The 20,321-nt window shown below is 34.0% G+C and overlaps 1 protein-coding gene and 1 non-coding gene across 12 annotated transcripts; both read left to right on the plus strand.

Annotated features, from left to right (window-relative positions):
- Window positions 1-224: 224 nt before the first annotated feature.
- On the plus strand, window positions 225-6,924 carry LOC112801624 (GTP 3',8-cyclase, mitochondrial). 11 transcript variants are annotated; one of them, XM_072197085.1, is made up of 8 exons: window positions 225-706; window positions 1,954-2,186; window positions 2,743-3,360; window positions 3,556-3,723; window positions 3,831-4,022; window positions 5,378-5,446; window positions 5,689-5,814; window positions 6,434-6,924. In XM_072197085.1, exons 2-7 carry the CDS (start codon window positions 2,106-2,108, stop codon window positions 5,770-5,772), a joined length of 1,212 nt encoding a protein of 403 aa, XP_072053186.1. In that variant the 5' UTR covers window positions 225-706; window positions 1,954-2,105; the 3' UTR covers window positions 5,773-5,814; window positions 6,434-6,924. The 11 variants fall into 11 exon arrangements, with proteins under 11 accessions (XP_072053186.1, XP_025700274.1, XP_072053174.1 ...); XM_072197091.1 differs by having other exon boundaries at window positions 265-706; window positions 2,002-2,186; XM_072197067.1 differs by having other exon boundaries at window positions 285-706; window positions 2,740-3,360.
- A 9,802-nt stretch (window positions 6,925-16,726) lies between these two features.
- On the plus strand, window positions 16,727-16,798 carry TRNAT-GGU (transfer RNA threonine (anticodon GGU)). The gene has a single exon. It is a non-coding gene; the product is annotated as a tRNA-Thr (tRNA).
- Window positions 16,799-20,321: the final 3,523 nt, after the last annotated feature.

Raw genomic sequence — 20,321 nt, forward strand, 5'->3', positions numbered from 1 at the left:
TGTAGTGTTTTAAATTTCGAAGATATTTTAAGATTATATTAGACTATAATTATATTTTAGGATGTTTATTTATAATTTATTTATTATTTTATTCTAAAATAGTTTTTTCGATTGAATCACTGATTAAACTTGTTAGACCAATAAACCAATAAACCAGTAACTAGAACAGTTTGATGACCGATCCGGTTCTCATAACCTTGGGATCATAGGCGGCACTGCCAGGTTCGTTGTCTTTGACTCACACGAGTCACCCTGTTATCTTCTGACTTGCAAAAACCAACACCGCAACGCCATAAACACTTTCATTTGCTCACTTCTCTCTCTCTCTCTCTCTCTCTCTCTCTCTCTCTACCCTAGCCAATTACCCAACCCAGCAACCTTAGTTCCATACAACGGCTAAACGCGAACCCATCCCGCCCATCACCCTCGAGCTCCTCCTTCCTCTCACCGTCATCGATCTCACTCCCTCACCTCCGTCCATCTCCCGCCGCCGTCGCCGAAACAAGCTTTGAAGCCACCGTTGTTATCGTGCAGCTCTGTTCCACCATCGTGCAGTTACTGTTTCAGCTTTGCAAGCACCGTCTCGCAGCTCTGTTCCATCGTCGCCGGTGCTATCTCTGTTCCACCTGTCATCCCTTCGGTCATGCCCTTGACCCCCTCTTGCTCAGGATCTTCTTTGCTCTGTTCTAGGGCTTCTAGCTTCTAGGTATTTTTTTTAATAATAATTATTGAATAATTGTTGTTAGTTAATTTGTGAACTTGTTATGGGATGAATAATTGTTGAATAAGTGTTGATTAATCTGTGAATCTTGCTGTTTTTACTGTGAATTACTCCCTTGTTAATGATTCTGATAATTCATCTGCAGAAAGTGATGGGGTCTTCAGGCTTGAATCCTTTGAAACTAAGTGTTGCATGTGGGATATGCCTGTTTTCTGTCTTCTTCGCTGCTGTGCTCTGTTGACTGTTGTGCTGTGTTTTTGTGTTCAATTAAAATTTTTCTTTGAGAACTTAGCTTTGCTATGCTTGATAAATTGTGCCAATTATGCATTTCTTGAAATTGGTATGCCTCTGTAGATTCTAAATCGTGTGTTTCGTGTTTCTGATTTTGATAATTTGAGTAGTTTATGAAGCATAGTTCACTGTTATTGCAAATGATTTGGGACTGCTTTTGAGGAGTGTATGAAGTAGATTACTTGCTGTGTTTGGAGTTGTGTATTAATTAAATTGGTTAATTTGTTATTTGAGCCATGTTACAGCTTGTTGTTAAATAAAGTTTAAAGCTTCAATATCCATTTATTAGTTGGCAATGTTAATATTATTAATAATATTAATAAAAATACTAATCACAAAGTGGAGAGGGATTGTAGAATTTGTCACATAGGTTTGGAGAGTGATAGTTCTGAGTCTGGTGTTCCAATTGAATTGGGTTGTGCTTGTAAAGATGATTTTGTTGCTGCTCACAAAGTATGTGCTGAGACATGGTTTAAGATTAAGGAGAATTTGAGTATAAATCCCATCTTTACTTTATTCTGTTTAACTGCAAAATTTGGTTTTTGATAATTTTTTAATGCTGAATTTGATTGATTCTATGGATATTTTAGACACCCTTTTGTTTATGATTCATGGAATTGAGAATTGGATTGTTTGGTACTGTTCTATATGTATAGTTGTTCTATGTCTTGGTGCTGAGTTTGACAAATATTCTCAATTACTTACAGCTATGGTTTCCTTCTTGGATGGGATTTTATTTTTCCAAAAGAAATCATAGAGAATTAAGGTTGTGAATTGTTTAAAAAAAATAAACTTAAGTTTGTATTTTGATAAGATCATATGGTTTTGATTTATGACATTTCATGTGTTTTAAATTTGGAAGATATTTTAAGATTTATATTAGATTATAATTATATTTTAGTATGTATATTTATAATTTATTTATTATTTTATTCTAAAAGGGTTTTTTCGGTTGAATTACGGTTGGACCGGTTGGACCAATAAACCAGTGAACCAGTGACTAAAACGGTTCGATGACCGGTTCAGTTCTCAGAACCTTGGTTTTACCATCTCTCCGGTGACTGGTTTTTATTATTATTGTTATTATTAATTGATGATTGCATCAATAATGAGGCGCTCCTTATCAAAATTCCCTGGTTGGCGTTTCGGCTTCGGACAATCCAAGTCCTTATTGGTATTGCTCTTTCTCTCGTTTACTATATATGTAGCTTACTTTGTCAATTTATTTAGCTTTGGTCATGCAAATGAATTGATCATCAAGGTCTATTTTAATTTTCTACTGGATTAGGAAAATGGATTCCTGGGTTCTTACATACACTAGCAACATAGTTATCATATCTATGTTGTCCTTGTCAATGACTCGTAAATTTGATAATAGAGTTGCAAGAATCTTTTAAGTTCTATGGTGAAAAACACAGTCAGTCATTTAGTTTGTGCCTTGTTATGGCCGAATTTTGATTCTCGAAGCGATGGTAAGATTGTTGCATAAATCTTCTCTATCCAATCCCGCTTGATAGGAATTTTGTGCAGTGAGTTGTAAATATTGATAACCATTTGCATCTTAATGAAAATTGTTATTTTTTGTCCTTGGATTTTGTCTAAGTATTCTAATTAATAATTAGATTCTTCTTATTCCATGTTGTATTAATCCGGAGTGTGGTGGCGATGATATATCTAAGTCTTTGTTTTATGAGATTGTGGTTGGATAATCTGCAAATTTTCTAAAGCAGGTGAATTGTGAGGCGGGGTCTCATTGTGCTAGCAGTACCAATGGTCAAGTCAATTTCAGTGGCAACTTGAATGAATATTCCACAAGAACTTATGAAACATCGTGCGCTACATCGCTTGACAATCAGCCAAAGGATAACTCTGTTTCTGATATGCTAGTAGATTCATTTGGACGGTTGCACACTTACTTGAGAATATCGTTAACAGAACGGTGCAATTTACGGTGTCAGTATTGTATGCCAGCAGACGGCGTGGAGCTAACTCCTAACGCTCAGCTTTTGACAAATGCTGAGATTTTGCGACTGGCAAATCTCTTTGTAAGTTCCGGGGTAAATAAAATACGGTTGACTGGTGGGGAGCCAACTGTAAGGAAGGATATTGAAGATATATGCTTGGGGTTGTCAAAATTGAAGGGACTGGAGACATTGACCATGACTACAAATGGTATAACCCTAGCAAGAAAACTTCCAAGGCTGAAAGAATGTGGCCTTACTTCTGTGAACATTAGTTTGGACACATTGGTACCTGCAAAGTTTGAGTTTATGACAAGACGGAAAGGGCATGAAAAAGTAATGAATTCAATTAATGCTGCTGTGGACCTTGGTTATAATCCTGTTAAGGTATTTGCTGGTTCTGGTCTTGTTTTTTCACTTTTTGAACACCTCCCATGTTATTAGCTTCCCTTGCCAAATTGTGAAATTCTTCATTGATTTGTAGTTTTTGTACATATTTCTATGTTGGATTATTCTTGTGTGAGACTTTCAAAGGTAACTGATTGATGTGTTTTAAGGTGTCCTTTATGTTTGTTGCTTCAGGTCAATTGTGTTGTAATGCGTGGATTTAATGATGATGAAATATGTGACTTCGTTGATCTGACAAGAGAAAAGCCTATTAATGTTCGTTTTATAGAATTCATGCCATTTGATGGAAATGTTTGGAATGTCAAGAAGCTTGTACCCTACTCAGAAATGATGGATAGAGTGGTAAGGTAGAACTCTGCAGGAGACCTCACTTGGATTTTTTTTTTGTTTTTTTTTTGTTTTTTTTGTTTTTCTAGTTGAGACCCGTCGTCACCATTTTTATTAAACAGATAAAACATGTTCCTTCCATAAAGAGACTTCAGGATCACCCAACAGATACAGCCAAGAATTTCGCAATAGATGGACATCAAGGTAGAGTTTCATTTATCACATCAATGACGGAGCATTTTTGTGCTGGTTGCAATAGATTGCGAATACTAGCAGATGGAAACTTCAAAGTGTGTCTATTTGGTCCTTCAGAGGTAAATCATATAATCTACTGTGGAAATTCACTTTGTTCTGCATGTCACCAATAATTGTTAATTGCAATTTGAAGAGTATCTGTGTGATGTTAGATATATGTGGAATATTTAATGTTTCTAGTGAATCTACAATGTTATCATTGATGAGGATTTTATAGGTTTCTTAAAGTGAAGTGGGTATTGAATGAGATCATTAGGTAATGTGAGGAAAGGGCCGGGATTTAGAGTTGGTATTAGAAATACACAGATGCTTTTGGTGGATAAAATTTGGAGTAATGTTAAGGCAAATCTTTTGCCATCATTGTGCTGTGTTCCATAAGTTGCTTTCTACTAGTGACCAATGGCTTTACAGAACAATGGGAGAAAGAATAGGCAGCAACATATATTATAACCTTGATGATTGAGCCTATGATTTCTACTCTCAGTCCTGAATTCTTGAGATGGTTTGTTCTCAATTTTGGGGAAGATTCCTAATAGAGTGACTAACATAACTTTCAATAATTCATATTAGAAAGTAAGAGGTCTATACTACCTTGCAGAAAATGGATTTATTCACTAAATTTTGAAGTTTGTTCGTAATCTGGGAAAGTTAGTGAGAGCTTGTTTAATCCTTTCCTTGTGCTTCATGAAGATGAATTAATTCTCATTTTGAGTCTCTACTTGTGCACTGTTGGACCACTGGTTGTCTTCGCTATCTTGAACTCTAGAATGTATAATTATTAGATTAAGCAATGCTTGTTGCTTTTCCTATTAAATTCTAGTTATTCATGTGGTATAACATATAATGTGTGCTTTTGACAGATGTTTAGAATCATGCATGATGTTAGGTAGCATATTTTGTTAAGTGGTGTGAGTTTTTTGGTCACCACCGATGAGTAGAGTATATTCATTGTTTGACTTGTTTGGTGGAAGGTCCGTTCCGCAATTCGATAGCCTTATTTTACCTTAGATATGAAAAATTATGTTTCATATTTTTCAGATTGAATGCCCATTTTCTTCTTTTCCTTTCTAATAATTTCTTAGATGCATAATCATATGAACCATCTACTCCTATTTTCATCAAGGATTATACCTTAGACTCAGCTTACGGATATTCTCCTAAACTGTGCCATGAAAGCAAAGTGCATCTCACAAAAATATTGGATCATGTGAACTTGATAAACGCCAACTTTTACAAGGCACACTGTGACTGTTGATTTTATCTGTTCAGGCCAAACCTATTTATGCAGTGATATGGACACTGGACAGTAGAAATCGGCTATTAAATATATATTGGATTGGATATTTAATGTGTTGTGTGTAACTTTAAGCAAGAGATTTTTGTGATATTTTAACACGGCCTTGTCCTCTTGCAGGTTAGCTTAAGGGATCCCTTGCGACATGGTGCAGAGGATGATGAGCTTAGGGAGATAATAGCAGCAGCGGTATGCACTTTTTGATTATTGCTAGGATTCAAAATTTCATCATGATAATTTAGAAATTTAATTTATCTATCAGGATTTATTTTCTCATCCAATATGGTGGAATTACATTTTCTTTCATGTTATTGCTTTTTTATATTGTTGTGTAGCAACATAGTCGGTTATATACTCCTTGTTTAAGCTATGTCATCTGGAAGGTTCTTCTACTATAATGTTCGAGTATTCTGGTCTTCTCTTTGGTGTAGGTGAAGAGGAAGAAAGCTTCGCATGCTGGAATGTTTGACCTTGCAAAGACAGCAAATAGGCCTATGATACATATTGGCGGATGAAGTCTTATCATCTTCTCTTCCCCACTTCCTTAACTCCATAAAGTTAAGGTTTGCTTGGTGATAATGTTATCTTTTTTTAGGAATTTGCAAGAGAAAAAGTATATCATGAAAATGAACACAATATTCACTCTTTTTTTTTACAAAATTATGAAAATAGAAAACATTGAATGAAAGAAGAAACTAAATATGCCCTTAGGTGTTCATTCTCTTAGGTGTGTTTGTGAGATGGGGTTTTAAAGGGAAAGTGGTGAAAGGAAGAGTTTGAAGAGTAATTATAAGTCGATTTGTCTATTCAAATCTTTCTTTCCCTTCCTCTCCTTGTAAAGCTTCAACCGCATTATTAGAGCTGTAGTTAATCGAAGTACCTCATTGTGTTTGTGTCTAAGTTTAGGTGTCGTGTGTCTTCCAAAATTTGCTTATATTCAAGGAAAACCATGGCTGCCCCTGCTAGAAGAAGGTCCTGATCGTTCTCCTTATGGAGTGATACAGTTTTGTCTATTTACTTTAGTATATATTTGGTCAAATGTTTTTCGGCCTACATTTTCAGATCATGTGTTGATTATCAAGATAATTATGTGTTGTTTATAAAATTGAGGTTATTTATTTGTTGTTTGTATAAGCCAGATTTGAGGGTCAATAATCGACACATTATTCTATGCAGCTAGGTGGGTTGTAACAAACCAAATCTACAGTGTCAGATAATGCACAGTGCACTATAACAGTTGAGGCATTGTGAGTTTGTGACTAGAAAATGAACTGCCTTTGTAAGTGGGGAACTTTTTGGGATAAAATTATTCTAAAACGGGATGGACAATTCGTGTAAATTCTTCAGAGGGGGCAGACTAAAATTTGGTTGTAACCGTGTCTCAAGTGTCTATCATTGCTGGTTTTTTACATCATCATGGTTTTGCTAAAGCATTGCTTCTCTTACTCTTTACTAAAGGTGTGTTTCATGAAGAGAGGTTTTGGAGAAGATGGGAGAAAATTATTCCAAGAGTGAAATATGAATTTATAATTCCTCTTGAAGCTCCTCTGTTGTCTTATTTTTTTTTTCTTTGAATCATTAACTCAAAACACATTATAGATGTATTTGTGAGTTGAAATATAAAATCTACGTGAGGTAAAAGAATGACTTGACCAACAATCAACAAAGCGAAATTTATTTTATTTCTGAAACCATTTTTCTTTTTCTCCTTATCGTCTCTTTAATTTTAAAGAGGTCACTTTTTCTGTGTATAATATACTAAAAAAGAGTTTAATTTTGATGTACTGACAATGTAAAGCGTTTTACATAGTCGTGCAATCACATCTGTTTTTTTGAATGCATTTACGAAGTCAACGTGAGAGGTTGTTTTTACTAATATAGGATTATGTAATTGGACGGTGCATCAAAATTAAAGGTATAGAAAAACTAACTTTTAACTTTGTTAATAAACTTTTTTATAATAAAATTAGTTTTTTAATTTTTACTTTTTGGAGAGTTTTTTTGGTGATTTGGAAGAGTTTAGTATTTATAGTTAGAATTTAGAATTTAAAATTTAGTATTTCAAATTTAAAATTTAAAAATTATATTTTTTATGAAAAATATTAGTTAATATTGGCCAAAAAATAATTGTTTTCCTAGTTGAACTCATTAAAAATATACTAAGATATTCCTACCAAATAATTTAGATATCTATTATTTCTATATTTACCCATCATTATCAATGTACTTCTATTGTTTTTCATTCGTAAGCTTTTCTAAAATAATATAAACATAAAACATTTCATATATTTTCCATAATGCTAAGTAAAAAACTCTTTAGGCAATTAAATTTATTGAAAATCTTTTACAGTAGTATAAAATTATTTACACTATGTGCGTGAATCATGTATTTTTTTTTTTTGTTTTCTGTGTTGCATTTTGGTGGTCCTTTCTAGCCATCCAACTTTAGTCAGAGAGTATTTATAACGACCCAATTTTTGATATATCATGATCATACTAGAAGTTGAACACTACCAACTTGTCTTTCCTAACTTTAATATTATTTATTATATGAGCTTAATTTGTTGTTAAAACGTAATTGTTCTGCAAGATAATTTTTTCTTTTAAAACGTTTGAGTTGGTAAACGAAATCATTAATCTATTTACAAATAATAACAGGTAAAACAATTATAAACAACCACACTTAGGTACATCTCAAGTAGTTAACAACATTCATTTATCCAACCTTTATTAGAATATAGAACTCAATTAGAACAACCCTATATATATATATATATATATATATATATATATATATATATATATATATATATATATATATATATACATACACACACAACATCCCAAGTCTTGACTTATTAAAAAAGTTCCTAAGCTAGCGCCCAAGCTAGTCTAGACTCTATACTCACCTAATCCCTCTAAACTATAAAAGCGAGAAAAAGTATGTTCTTGGTCTTCAAAACCCGGGTCAGGTTGAATGTCATCAAAGGCCAGAATGTTGTCTACTACTCCTCTGCACGATCATACGTCGTCGTGGGGCAACTCACTGGTGCTTCATCAAGTAGCCACAAAACAATAGCCTTGACGGAGGATCTAGGTTAGAGTCCGTAAATAGACGGGGTGCCGATGTCGGTTGGTCTTACAGTATATAAATATATAAACAGAAAATGAATCTCGTTCTAGACTCATAAGACTACTCAGAGCAGAACTCTTTCGTAGAATGATCACTAGCAGACTACGAAAGGGCACTCCTACCTCCATCTAAAGGGGAAAAGGAATGGGTAAGAATTGGAGAGTTTTTACTAGAGTCAGGCTAATTAGTCAAGTTAATTGCTTCCGTTGTTATCATCAGACAGTAATATATTAAAGAACATAAACGTATAGTAAATAGAGAAAATAAAAACACAGAGTACAAAAAAAGAAATGCAAGACACAGAAAATACAGAGAATAAAATATAAATAGAGAAAGCATACATTCATACAACAAACATAACAGAGAAAGATGTTCAACCAAGTATGATGCATGTCTATCTTATGCAAGTCATGAGCTCATGTGTCGGTTGACTACCCGCAACCCGATGTTACCTAGGCACAAGTCCTAGATATGGCTTTCCAGATGCATCCGTTGCATACAAAGTCGTATAGCCGAAGCCACATCCGTTGACTTTAAATCATATGGCCGAAATTACATCAGTTGAATGTCCATTCTTTTCATAGATATGCATACATCTGGAAAACAATTCTCCTTTCATCATTCAATTTTTCATTCATCTTTTTAATTTTCTTACTTCAGCTCTTAAGCCTTATGACCGAAGTCATTCAATTAGCTTTTGATTCTCTTTCCTTAGTCTCTTCCTTAACTTTCCTCTTAATTTTTTCTTTACTTCATCCTTAATCTTTTCCTCAACTTTTACTATATTCTTTTATTAATTCCCAGTTCGCTTTTTCTTTATTCATTTTTCGTCGTCTATTTTGTTATCAATTGATGTCTTAGTTAATCTTTGCCTCTACATTCTGTTTTTGTTTCTCTCTTTAATGTTCAATTATGATTCTTTGTACACTTTCTTAACTAACTTTTATCTTCTTTTTAATGTTCCTTTTCTCTTTTATCTCTGTCTCCTTAACATGTTCTTGCCACTCAATAGATATTTTATGAAAAAAATTATAAAATTCTGTGCTTAAAGTTGTCTTCCTAAGGCTTTTAAAAAAATTTGTATTTTTACTATTAATAATAAAATAATATTAGTAATGAAATAATAATATCTTAATATATTATTATTAAAATATATTTAAGAATATTTTATTCATAAATTTTTGGAAATTGTATTTTGATCCCCAAACATTTTAGTATTTGCACGTTAACCACTGAACTTTTGAATATTATACTTTAACCCCCAAACTTTTTATTAATTAATTTTCAACACAAATTTTTTTTATTTACAAATGACCACAAAATAATCAAAAGCTTAGGGTTTCTTGTTCTTCAAGAAATCTGAATTTGTTCATCAAAGTTTATCAAATTCCCACTTGATTTTTAACTAGTTTTTAAATCTTTTCAATAATTGATTTTTCTCAATTTTCAATTCCATTTTCCAGCCACCAAATCACATCAATTTTATCAAGATTCTAATTCAAATGAAGCTTCAAAACTGGGGTAAACAATTCGTTTTCAGCTGCACCTTGAAACCGAATTGTTGGCTTCACTTTTTACCAAATTTTCAACATATTTCAAGCATATAAACACCCAAAATCAAGCACAAACAAACAGTCCAGCAATCACTCATCAAGAATACAATTAATCAAGATTAATTTCATCAAACCTACCTCTTTGCTGCTTCTCCAACTAGTTGCACCAAGAAAGCTTCTTAGTTCACTTTTTCTCCTAATATTCAATCAAAAACAACTTTAAACCTCAAGATCCTCAACTGGCAAAACCATCAGTAGCTAGTTAGAAAGGATTTTCTCTCCTTAATATTGCTGAAAATGGTGATTTTATGGCTCACAAGTCAACTAAGCAAGAGATCTAAGAAGAAACATAAAAAAATACAAGTTCAAGCATGGTTCCTCATAGTCGAACTAAACAAGAGGGGAGAGCAGCCACCAAACCTGAATTTGATCCCTGAAAAGTGGCATGAATTTGAAGAAGAAGAGAGGATCACTTTAATTGGTTTAGAATTTTGATTGGAGTTTTGGTGAGAAAGAAATTAAGCTTGGAAGCATGAACGGTCACAGAAATTCCACCATTTTTCTTTCTTTTTTCTTTCTTATTTTCGGTTTGGAGAGGAAGGAATATGGTGTCAAGCAAGGAGTAGCTGAATTAATTAAGGGTGCTTAGTCACTCAGAAGTTGGTTAAAAATATCTCAAAAGGATAATTACTAAAACTAGATATATTAGAACACAAAAGACAATACATCTAGAGATAAACATTTGAGCTAATAGTATAAATAACACTAGTAACATGATAAGTATGAGAATAGAAAGTATATGATGAAGCATTAGCATAGCTAAAGTCTTCAGAAAGTGCTGGCATTAACCTGCACCAATAGACTTTGAGCCCGATTATTATGTTACTAAACTTATCTCCTATTTTAACTGAAACATGTCAAATAATAATATAATAATACTCAAGCAGGTCAAATAATAATATAATAATAATATTATATTATTATTTCTTTTCTCTTGCGATTCGAGTCCAGATCACTAAACTGAGACTAATCACGGAAAACAAAATTTTGAAATTCCTAGCCGAAGTGGCTCAAAACTAGGTTTTTCGCGACTGAGTTGACGAGCTTAGCTTAGTAGAGGTTCTTGCTTGATGATGATGCAATAATGATGCAAATTGAGGTGCTCGATGATGCAGTGGAAGTGCTAGGAGGTACTTGCTTCACTGAACTTCTAGAAAAACTCCGTTTCTTCAGGAAAAAATCTCATCTTTTCAAAAACTAGGTCGTCACTGTATCCACGGTCATAAGTGATCGACGACGGAACTCAAAATTATATTTTGCATTTTGATGACACCTAACAATGTGATGCTCTTGGACGTTAGCATGTTTTTCCTTCTCTTTTGTTAGCATTTTACTTGAATGACAAGATTTTACGATTTTTTTGTTAGTCTGAGTACCAGATTAGGAGTTTCTAAATGAGCCAAGACTTGAGGTATCGTATGTCTGTATGTATACATATTACATTTGTTTATTATATAATATGGATGATTAAATTTGGGTTGCTATGACTTTGTACCTTCTCGATGTCTATAAGAAGCCCTAGCGGGATTATATATGAAATGACTGTCTTTTATCTGTGTTCATGTTTAATATGTGTATATTTACCTGCTTTATTTATTTACCTAATGCTTAGTATTATCGTTTCACAATATAATAGCCATACATGATTAGTGCGACAAACTCATATACTAATAAACTATGTATGAAGAGTAAACAGTCCCATAGATTAACAGATTAGTAGCTCCCGGTGATTAGTATTTGTCATGATTTTAGTATTAGTACCAAAAGTTGGGATGTTACATTAGGTACCCAATTGGCCTCTCCTATGGTATTAGACAACCCTTAGGGATGATTTAAAATTTTTTTGAAGTATTGAGACTCACTTAATAGCTAATTTGATAGTTGGATTTGAGATACAAGAAATCGACAAATTAGAAATCCAAAAAAAGGACAACATAGGTGTTTTCGGCCAATTAGAGTAATTTGGACTTTGAGGTCAATTTATTGGGTGGGATAGGGCTAATAAACTATGTTTGATCCTTTGAAAGTGGTAAAAATAGAATTTGAGGAGTGAGGTTCATGTTTTACACTAAAATTAATTTTGCAGAATTGTGCTTGTTAAACCATTGAATTATTTGAGTTGTTGCACTCACCTCAAATTGAATTTTTACCTGGAATCAATTTTAAATGAAAAATTATTCAACCTAGTTTATTTTTGAAAAATTTCATATTTGTAGGAATTGTGGTTTGTGAGTGATGATTTTTTTTACAACAGGAGTTTTATGTAAAAAAAATTAGAATCTGGTTTGTCATATTTGTAACTTTGGACGTGGATAACTCCCCACTCTGAAATTATATTGAGTTACAATTATATGTAAATAAAATCCTTGCATGTCTAATTCGAAATTCAGGTTGGTTTAAGATTTAAAGAGTGAATTATGCAACTTAGAAGAAGTTGTATTCACTTGTTTTCAAAATAACATTGTGCTGAAATAGAACCAAATTTCAAGGTGCATAAGTCTCTCCTTAGGGCTAATATCGATCTAAAACCAATTAAAATGAAACCTAGATGAGTCTACTTGAATCAAATAGAAATTTAGAGCTATTGGATCAAAATTTGATTTTATAGAAAATTTTGAGGTTGATTGGTAGCGGCTTTTTCTAAATTTCAAGGTGCAGGGTAACTACAATGAAAATTACATATAAAATTCAATTCAACATGAAAATTTACTACTACCAAAAATATTATAAAATTTGATATCTCTAGTATAACTTTTATACCAATGGTAAATGTAAGTTAAAGAGCAGAGAGGATTGGTAAACATAGGTTGAAGAGCGTTCCACTGAAAAGAATGCACTACTGGCCACTAATCCCTCGGCTAAAAAGATTGTATGTATCCATGTGTTTGGCGCCTCATATGACATGTCATTATAAAAATGGGAGAGAGGATGGCTTATGACGCATTCGACGCACAAAAAGGATTGGAAATACTTTGATTGGGCTCACCCTATCTTTGCCAGCAAGCCTCGAAATGTAAGATTAACGTTATGTTCTGATGAATTTACATCATACTCTAAGAATCGTAACCCGTATTCTTGTTGGCCTATTGTGGTGACTCCCTATGTTATACCTCTCAAAATGTGCATGAAAGATCCAATCCATACATATTCCGAAGTAGTATCATACCTAGTTCAAGCAACCCTAAAGTCAAAATAGAGGTGTTTTTATAATCCCTGGTCAATGAAATAAAAGAATTATGGAGTGTTGGAGTAGAGACCTATGACATTTCAACTAAAACAAATTTTTAAATGCATGTTTCATTGATGTGGACCATAAATAACTTTTCGGCATAAAGAATGTTGTCGGGTTGGTCTACTCAAGGGAAGATGTCGTGTCCCATTTTCCTGGAAGATACAAAGTCAATTTGGCTTAACAATGGGGTAAGAATTCATGATTTGATTGTCATCATAGGTTCCTTTAGTTCCACCATCATTTTTGGCATAACAGAATATAACTGAAAGAGAATAGGCCCCTATCTAGTTGAGTGGTTAAGAGATTTGGCATCATGTTAGTCATCTTCTTAGAGTCATTGATAATGGAGGAGGGTTGCGAACTCAGGGCTACAGGAGAGACCATAACTAGACAAAGCAAAGTATTTTTTGGAAATTGTCTTACTAGAAGGATAACTTGGTTCACCATTTTTCAGATGTGATGCATATTAAAAAAATGTTTGATAACATCATGTGCACAGTCATGGATGATGATCGAACCAAGGATAACAATAAGGCCAGGTTAAATTTGGGAGAAATTTGTAGGTGACCTGATTTAAACTTAAAAAAGCTTGATAACGGACAATAGTGTAAGCTAAAGGTTGTCTATGCTTTAACAAAGAAGCAGAAACAGAATATTTGTAGGTGGATTAGGGGTTTGAGATTTTTTGAAGGTTATGCATCCAACTTGGAGAGATGTACAAATGTCTTTCAAGGCAAACTTGCTGAGTTGAAGAATCATGACTATCACATATTTTTGGAGTCGTTGCTTTCTGTTGCCTTTAGAGAACTTCTCACTAACTTCTGGAAATCTCTCACATAGATAAGTGAGTTCTTTAGGGAGTTGTATACTACCAAACTAAGGATTGATGATCTTTTGCTGACGAAAAAGAACATTGCTCTGATATTGTGTAAGCTAGAAAGCATCTTCTCCCCTAGTTTTTTCGATGTGATGGAACACTTACCAATTCATATTTATTACAAAGAAAGAATGTGTGGGCTAGTCCACTTTAGATGGATGTTTCCCTTTGAAATATTGATATAGTCATTCAAGCGAACCGTGAAAAATAGAGCTCGTGTCAAGGGATTTATATGTGAGGTATTTTTTGGCGAAAGAGACTTTTGCATTTTGTTCTTTCTATTTTGATTCACATCTTGAAACTCGGAGAACTAGAATTGGTAGAAATGATAATTGGGGAGAATCTTTGTCCTGTGGACCAAACTACCCGATCTTTGTTCAAGAAGGAAATGCGCTGGACACGGGAAGCTAACACTGGTTAGATCAGAAGCAAGTCGAGGCCGCCCATTTGCACGTATAGCTTAACTGTGATCAGATTACATCATATGTGACGTAAGTCTACTAACTTGTTAAAATAAATTGTTATACATTTCAAAGATTAACATAACTTATTTAGATAAAAATTCAATGTGTAATACTATTTTAATACAGGTTATTCCAAGAAACAAATCCTGATACTTCACTCAATAAGTTTCCACCTAGGTTCAAGGAATACATTAGGTCGAATCTGTATGACACAACGGGTACCGAACTTATTGCACTTAGTTGTGCCCAATGAATAAAAAGATGCGCTATCAAATTTACAACGTCAATGGTTATAGATTTCATTCTTTTCACTTGTTAGTAGGTAAAACAATCGATAACACTAGGGTTTAGGTCCGCGAAGACACAGGTAGTGGTCATTCATATTGATTTAGGGTGTTTTACAACAAAATTCAACTACAATATTTTTGTTATACCACATACACAATATTTGTGATCAAATGTAAGTGGTTTTATCCAAGTTTGCAATACGGAACACGAAAGCATAAAGATTACAATGTCACTTAAGTGAATGTGTCTAAGAAATATAGACATTATGACTCCTTCATTTTACCCCAAAATGCATGACAAGTCTACTATTTGCTTTATGCAGAAAAGTGTAAGTCTAGTTAGGTGGTTGTAGTTAAAACTAAACCTAGAGGCCGCATTGAGTCCGATGGGACAGAAGACCAACAACCTTACCAAGTTGATGACCCAACTTCTTTTAAGTTAGTGGTTGACATCGGCGGCCTTATCACCCTTAGGTCACCTCTTATTGACGATAAAATCATTGACCTTATGGTTGATGATGACATGCATCCACCAGAAAAAGAGGACGACAAAGAAGAAGAAGGAGTTGATGGGGACAACAAAGAAGAAGAAAAATTCGATGATCAGGAACTAATGTCCAAAGAGGATGATGAACAAGGGATTGATGGGGATGAAGAAGAGGAATCTGAATTAGAGTAAACTTATGTTACATGTTCGATTTAGTTCAAATATCATATTGTATATATTGCATTGGGACTTATATGCATGGTAATCGTTCTCTATCTGGTATATATTGCATTTGGATTATGATATTTTTTACTATTTTTAATTATTTGTTTCAGGTAGACATGACGGGAGTTGTCCTCGAGGCCGAAGTAGAGGGCGGGTGACTCACTCCATGACTATCCAGTCACTTTCTACATTTGTTGCGCCTTCGACTTTGCAAGCACAGGCTCTAGTGAACCATCCTTTCATCATGGTACTGAACCTGAATTATCGGGGTCCTGCAGATGTTGCTCCATCTCCATCTGAGCCAGAGTGGATTCCACCACTGCCTCCACCTCCTCATCAGACCCCAACATCCATTCCACCTTCTGTGGTCGGTTTTATAGTAGTGCCAGTTTTCTCTCATGGATTCCAGCTAGATCCTGCAGCACCGCAGGTCATTAAGATGCTGGCCTGATGGCATGACCGGATAAACACTAAACTTCTTTAACTCATATATTCTATTTATATTTGGTTTCCCTTTAATGCATGTTTTTTAATAAGTGTAAATTATCCAATAATAAATTTGCACCGGATAATAACGCTTGTACATAGGAGTTTACGATCATTATCAAATTACTCTATGACCAGCCTTGGCCCACTTATAAGGAGGTTCCAGCTGAGGTCAAAGAGAGATGGTTTGACAAGTGGGAAGTAAGTTATTCATTAATTACTTTTCAAAAATATGATTTTAATTACTTTTCTCTCAGTTTTTAACTATCTATTATTTCACTATGTAGACAAATTCACATGGGATGAGGCCTATGATTATATGATTAAGAAGATATTCCACCATCGCATGGCGAAGCGTCTTCAATAGATGTTAGAGGACATGCAGATAAGAAGGGAGGACCTGACAGTGTGGCTTCGACCTGACATTAAGAAGGACCTGTATGTGTACTCGGAGATGGATGTGGGCCTCAGACGTCGTCAGGCCGAGAATAGGGCCAGCAACACGTCGGCCAAGGCGTCGAGGTACACAGGGGTTCGGCCACGATTATAAAGACAAATGTAAAAATAGTATAACTTCTTTACATATGCTTAGCTCGTTTTATCTGTATTTATTTAATTAGTTGATGTCATGGCTTATTGCTGAATAAGGAATTGAATCAAGCGGAGCCCTTTTAACTCAGTGGTAGAGTAACGCCATGGTAAGGCGTAAGTCATCGGTTCAAATCCGATAAGGGGCTTTGAGCCCGACCCTTTTTCATTCTCATAAAACAAAACCTCAGCAGTAGTATTGGTCTTTTGTAGTTTTCGTATTTGAATGCAGAATAGAGATATTGTTGTTGTTCTTTTTTCGAAAAAAAAAACTAAGAGTCTAATTTCAGTAGAAAATAGAATTCTGAATTGTAATAAACTATTGTTATCATTCTAATGAATGATAATCAAATTTTAGTAAACAATTTCTACTTAGTCTATTTAGTACTTAGTCTATTTATAAAGTAGAACATTTTTATCAGTCTCTTTTTTTTATTCAACAATATATGCAGACGAAGACCCTAAATCGTCCTGTTTTGATGCCACAGGTCTTCAAGGAAACCCATGCACACGCTCAAGGATAATAAGGAGAGGTTTGCTGATCAGCGATCCGTGGACTTTTTTGTAAGTTTTTGACTGCTTATAAAAATTCAATAACACATTATCATATCACCTATTATATTGACATTCACATTAAATGTGATTGGATTCATACACCAAGACTTGGAGGCCGTGACACAGCGATCTCAACAGGTGGCAAATGCAACAACCCATCGGGTGGATCCGTGGTAGATCCTGATGCGATGTGGTGCCATACCGCATCCGAGTTGAAGAAGAACCAGATCTTTGAAGTCGGGTCGTTCTTTGCCGGTGACTACACACGTCCACCTTCATGGTTTCCTTAGCCTCGACCACCAGCTCTGCAGATCTACAAGGTGTTGTGGATTTGCGTGAGCAGGTCTCGAGCCTAACTTAGAGCTTGCAAGATCATAGTCAGCAGCTCCATTTGGCTAAGCAGAGGTATGAGGAGCTCCTTGCATGCATGGTAGTGAAGGATGCTTGGGATACATAGTCAGAGTCCCTACGGTAGGAGTTCAGAGAAGAGCTGTGATAAACCCCAATTTTGTGGTCTATCTTGTGCTTAATTCAAGGGATTTTATCAACTTTTCTCCCATTTATTCACTAAAATAGCATGGTTTCATAAATTTTTCCTAATTGTGCTTGATGGTTAAAAACATGCTAAAAGGAGAATTCATGGGAAAGCAAGGATTTGGAGTACTTATTGCGATGCGCACGCATGACATGACGCGTACGTGTGAAAGGGAGATCGCCAGGCAACGCGTACGCGTGACATGACGTGTACGCGTGACCAGGAGAATGCCAAGGTGACGCGTACGCGTGACCCATGTGTACGCGTCACAACCGGCACATGACCCCATTAAAGTGAATACGCTGGGAGCGATTTCTGAGCTTTCCAGGCCCAAATCCAATTCATCTCTGAGGCTATTTGATGCAGAATTCAAGATGGCACAAGGAGAGAGCAATTAGATTATATTAAAAACATGTTGTAGGTCATTTTCTTGGGAGAGAAGCTCTCTCTTCTCTCTAGAATTAGGTTAGATGTAAATTAGAATTCCTTTAGATCTAGGTTTAATTCTTGCTTTGATTTACTTTTTTCTTTACAATCTCTTGTTCTTATGCCTTTCCTCTTCTAGTTTTATACTTTAATTCTTGTAATTGTTTACTTTGTTGTTGATACATTTTTGTTTCCTTTGATTTTTATTAATGCAATTTATGATTCATGTTCTTTATGTTTAATTGAATTGTTGTTATTAAATTCTTGCGATTGTTAGTTGTTAGATTTTATTTTTGTGCTATTTTAAGATGCTATCCTTTTATACCTAGCAAGTGTTTCATAAAATGTTTGGTAGGATGTTAGAGTAGAGATTTTTGTGTTGGCTTGGATTGAGTTATTGGAGACTCTTGAATTATCTAAATCTCTTGTTGAGCGGTAATTGAATGTTGCTAGTTGGCTTTAATACCACTAAAGCTAGTCTTTCCTTAGGAGTTGATTAGGACTTGTGGGTTTCGGTCAATTTTGCTCGCTTGACTTTCCCCAATTGTTAGGGGTTAACAAAGTGAAAGTGACTACTCTTACCATCACAATTGAGGATGATAATGAGGATAGGACGTCCAATGATCAACCCTTGCCAAGACCTTTCTTTTTACTTGTTTGATTTCAATTCTTTGTTCATTACCCCCAAAACCCCAAAATATACAACCCATAACTAATGATAAGCACACTATTATGCAAGGTCCTTTGAGAGATGATCTGAGGTTTGAATACTTCAGTTATTTTTATTAGGGTTTGTTCTTGTGACGAACAAAAAAATTAAACTCCGACGTGAGAATTATTTGTTGGTTTAGTGCTATACTTGCAACGAAAGTACATTTTTTATTGAAAAATTCTTTACCGACAATAACCTCCCCCGTCAAGCTGCAGCACATACCATGCATGCGGCGGCAGATAAACATCTATTATAAGCAGATGCGTGCAGGGGGAAGTGATGGTGGAGGCAACACATTCTCATTTGCACTTGCACCAGTCCAGACACTAGCACCCACAGTAAAGTCGTCGCATCGGGACCAGCAACAAGGCCTTCTGAAAGAGGAGGAGGAGGACGACAACTACGAGAACTTGTGGGGTCTAGTATTTTAATTAGTATATATTTTTCTTTTGATAAGATTACTTTATTACATTGTAGTGTCTTATTTTAATGGCATATTTAGTTTTCATTCATTTTTATTTAATTTTAAACATGTTATAATTTTAATAAAAAATATTATTGTTGGATTTTGCGTCGGATAAATCCGACGTTTTTTTTATTTTAAATTCTAAAAAAACTATTACCATTAGAATTACCAATGAAAAATTTTGTCAGTAATCATAGTGCGAAATATAATTATTGACGCCAACGTTACTGTTAAATTTTTTATAACAATAATATCACCCAAAAATTGGCCATTTTACGATACTTATCGTCGTATTTTTCGACAATAATTAAAGTCGAAAAGATAAAATTTGACGATAAAATATTACCAATGAACTATCAGATTATTTTCATTAATAAATCCAATGATAATAATTTTACCGATAGATTTTGTTTAGTCATTCTACTTGACCCTTTTTGACACTTTTTTGTAGTGACTAATTAAATAATAAAATATTTAATTTGTTAATTCAACCAATAATGATATGCCTTTATATTGAGATAATAAATGTTTGCTTTGGAACATGTAAGTACATACATAAATCATTTGATGATTTATTGTATGCTTTAATTAATTAAAATAGACAGATTGCGAACATGAATAAAATTAGTTTCTCATTAGTTATTTGAGGAGACTCACGTTTAGTATTTACAAAACAAGTAGAGTAAAACTCGCGAGATGCGTAAAAAAATAAATTAATTATATTATATAATATATTTTAATAAATGTTATATTATTTAAAGATTGTTTAGATAATATATAAAGTAACCTAAATTTGAATTGTTTTATTTAATAAATTGTATATAATTTTATATAATTATTCAATTAAGAGATGTAATATAAATTAAAATATAGTTTATTATTTAAAAATTTAAATTTATTTATTTTTAAAAAAGGTATTGACTTTTTATATTAGAGTTGTACAAAATTATATTTTCATTTATTACTTCTATTTTTATA

Source organism: Arachis hypogaea, chromosome 1 (genome assembly GCF_003086295.3).
Source record: "Arachis hypogaea cultivar Tifrunner chromosome 1, arahy.Tifrunner.gnm2.J5K5, whole genome shotgun sequence".
NCBI lineage: Eukaryota > Viridiplantae > Streptophyta > Magnoliopsida > Fabales > Fabaceae > Arachis > Arachis hypogaea.

What these genes read in the sequence shown, in the direction of transcription:
- LOC112801624 (XM_072197073.1), top strand. Translation starts at nt 2,106, where the DNA reads ATGATTGCATCAATAATGAGGCGCTCCTTATCAAAATTCCCTGGTTGG. An exon ending in TTGGTTATAATCCTGTTAAG is followed by an intron (nt 3,361 to 3,555) that starts GTATTTGCTGGT and finishes TTGTTGCTTCAG; the next exon opens with GTCAATTGTGTTGTAATGCG. An exon ending in GGGAGATAATAGCAGCAGCG is followed by an intron (nt 5,447 to 5,688) that starts GTATGCACTTTT and finishes TCTTTGGTGTAG; the next exon opens with GTGAAGAGGAAGAAAGCTTC.